General features: G+C 41.6%; 1 protein-coding gene across 1 annotated transcript; it reads right to left on the reverse strand.

The window, feature by feature from the left end:
* Positions 1–1,621: 1,621 nt before the first annotated feature.
* Positions 1,622–2,608, reverse strand: insl5a (insulin-like 5a). The gene is made up of 2 exons (XM_063200282.1): positions 2,422–2,608; positions 1,622–1,789 (listed from the first exon to the last, which is right to left on the reverse strand). The coding sequence occupies exons 1-2, from the start codon at positions 2,600–2,602 to the stop codon at positions 1,644–1,646; spliced, it is 327 nt and encodes a 108-aa protein (XP_063056352.1). The 5' UTR covers positions 2,603–2,608; the 3' UTR covers positions 1,622–1,643.
* Positions 2,609–2,838: the final 230 nt, after the last annotated feature.

Genomic DNA, 2,838 nt, shown 5'->3' on the forward strand with positions numbered 1-2,838 from the left:
TTCACAGGACAGCAAGGCATAAGTAAGTACACCCTTTTATTCAATAGGTTTTAACCCTAAGTTAGTCGCAATAACCTCAACCAGATGTTTCCTGTAGTTGCAGATCAGAAAAAACGTGAGGAAGTCTGTCACACAGTTGAAGCACACAAGAGTATGGGTCCTGAAATGTGACAACAATCCATACTTCAGAAGCAAATCGACTTTAGAATGGCTTCATAATAATGAAATACACATTCTGAAATAGCCCAGTCAAAGCCCTGACAAAAAACAATTGAGATTATATGGCATGAAGTCAAGAAAGCCATGCACTCCAGACATCCCACAAACCTTGCTGACGAGAGGCAGTTCTCTAAAGAAGAGGGAGACCAGATACAAACAGATTGTTTTGTTAATCTGATCTGCAACTACAGGACAAGTCTGGTTGATGATATTTCAACTAACTGAGGGTTAAAACCTACTTAATGCAAGGGTGTACTTACTTATGCCTTGCTCTCCTGTGAATGTTTTGGCCTTATGACCAACACATATATGATAACATGTAAATGTTTGACTGGAATTAATTAAAGCAGACTCTGATTGTTCCTTCTTGATATTTCCGGGAAGATCAGACCATGTTTTATGATCAATTTTGACAGAAATGTAAGAAATTTCAAAGGGTGTACAAACTTTTTCCTGGGACTGTATAATATCATGTAGTATGTAGGTCTATGGAGGAATGGAGTGGTTACAGTGGTCATCACAATGACGGTCCATCAAAATGGCTCGTGAATCAATATTTGCTTGTCAAACCTTTCCTGAACGGTTCAGTGTTTGCCATTCATGTAGATATCTGACAATCTAGCATGAGAAGCGAGAGAGGATGTTAGTAGGCTCATTCATGGACCAGTCATGCAAATACCCAATACTATTTTTTAAAAATCAGCAATGATCTCTGATCATACCGTATGAAGCAAACATTTATTGCACAAAGCAGGTAAAATATACACAGAACAGTGGTACACAAAAATGATCTCAGTCCAAGAATGACACCCCACTCCTCATAACTACTGAAATGGGAGTCAGGTTCTTATGAGGACATGGCTTTCACCTGAAAGCAAAGCAAAGTTATCTATCTAGCAAAGTTGGACTATAGCAAGTACAGTGCATGATGTCATTACAACAATAAACCATTTGTTTCTTCTTTTTATGCTACTGAGACTGAAAATATAAGGTCATTCAATAATAGCTATATATAATATTACTCTACAGTCATATAGTCATACATACACACATACATACAGTCATAATCTTTCATACCTAGCTGTCACTATATCCTTCATTTTATTGTACAACTGTTGACAAGTATAGAAAAGATTTTTGCTGAACGGGACCATGTTGCTGCATAGCTGTGTGTGTGTGTGTGTGTGTGTGTGTGTGTGTGTGTGTGTGTGTGTGTGTGTGTGTGTGTGTGTGTGTGTGTGTGTGTGTGTGTGTGTGTGTGTGTAGGCAGGCAGGTGTGTGTGTGTGTGTGTGTGTGTGTGTGTGTGTGTGTGTGTGTGTGTGTGTGTGTGTGTGTGTGTGTGTGTGTGTGTGTGTGTGTGTGTAGGCAGGCGTGTGTGTGCGTGTGTGTGCGTGTGTGTGTGTGTGTGTTATCCTGGTGTTCCTCAGCACAGGTGCATGAGGTCGTTCTTGCGGCAGCCCATCTGGCAACACATCTGAGTGAGTACGTTGTTCAGGTCTCGTCTGCTCAGCTCTGGCAACAGGCTCTCACTCTTGCTCTCCACGCTGCTCTGCTCCCCACCAGACATGCCTGCACACACAGCCACAACATTGGACTTAGTATTGTTTTGGAATTGGGAAAGTGTATTTGCATAGGGTACAATAGACATGCACATGGATGGGCAGGAGCGATCACCACAATTCAGTCTCAAACCTGGGTGGATAGAGCTACCAAACTAGGCTCTTATAAAATGCCAAAATGATCTGAGCATATTCTCACATCAATATATAGTCAGTATACTGTACATTCAACAAGTGATACGGTATATAATATATTGTACATTGACAGCAGAATACTGTACAAGTCCGTACGTGTAAAAACAGTATGTGGAAAATAGAATGGAATGGAAGCACTCTGGCTTTGCTGACACTTTACATTACTTCTGAAGTCTGATATGCACTAACTCTTCAGACATACTCTGATAAAATTATTGATTTATGGCTCTTTCTATTTGAAAATTGTTTCTGTAATATGTTAAAATGTCCAAAAAATAAATAAATAAAATATTATATAATACAGTATATATAAATTATAATAAAATAAAATAAAAATGTAATACAATTTCAAAATGCACATTAACTGTTTAGGGCATGCTATTCTTTCATGCATGCACAGCAAATAAGCGAGTGCTACACTTGCCCGGAACACACAGCGGCCCTTACCCTCCAGGTCTCTCTGGCTGAGCAGCCGCCTCCATCGGGAGCCACCGCAGGTGTAGACCACGGCCCGGATGAACTCGCGCCCGCACAGTTTCACCGACTTAATCTCCCCGCGCACCTCCGTCAGTGTGCACAGGGCACACAGCAGCAGCAGTGCCAACACAGGCAAACTCAACGCCCGCATGGTACTACTGACTGTACTGTACTGTACTGGGCTTTGGTACACAGCACAGAGCACTCGAGGTCTTGAAGTAGATGCAGATAAAAACCCAGGAAACCCCTCAATCTGGATGTCGCTCTCTCTTTCTTTAGCTTGTGGGAGGATTTGCTGTTGCAATGCTCTGGGTCTGATGTTTGGTCCCACGAACTGTATATATACACCGCAGGGCCCTACTGTTATGAGACAAGACCACTCCTCAA

This window comes from Engraulis encrasicolus, chromosome 6 (assembly GCF_034702125.1).
Source record: "Engraulis encrasicolus isolate BLACKSEA-1 chromosome 6, IST_EnEncr_1.0, whole genome shotgun sequence".
Classification (NCBI taxonomy): Eukaryota; Metazoa; Chordata; class Actinopteri; order Clupeiformes; family Engraulidae; genus Engraulis; species Engraulis encrasicolus.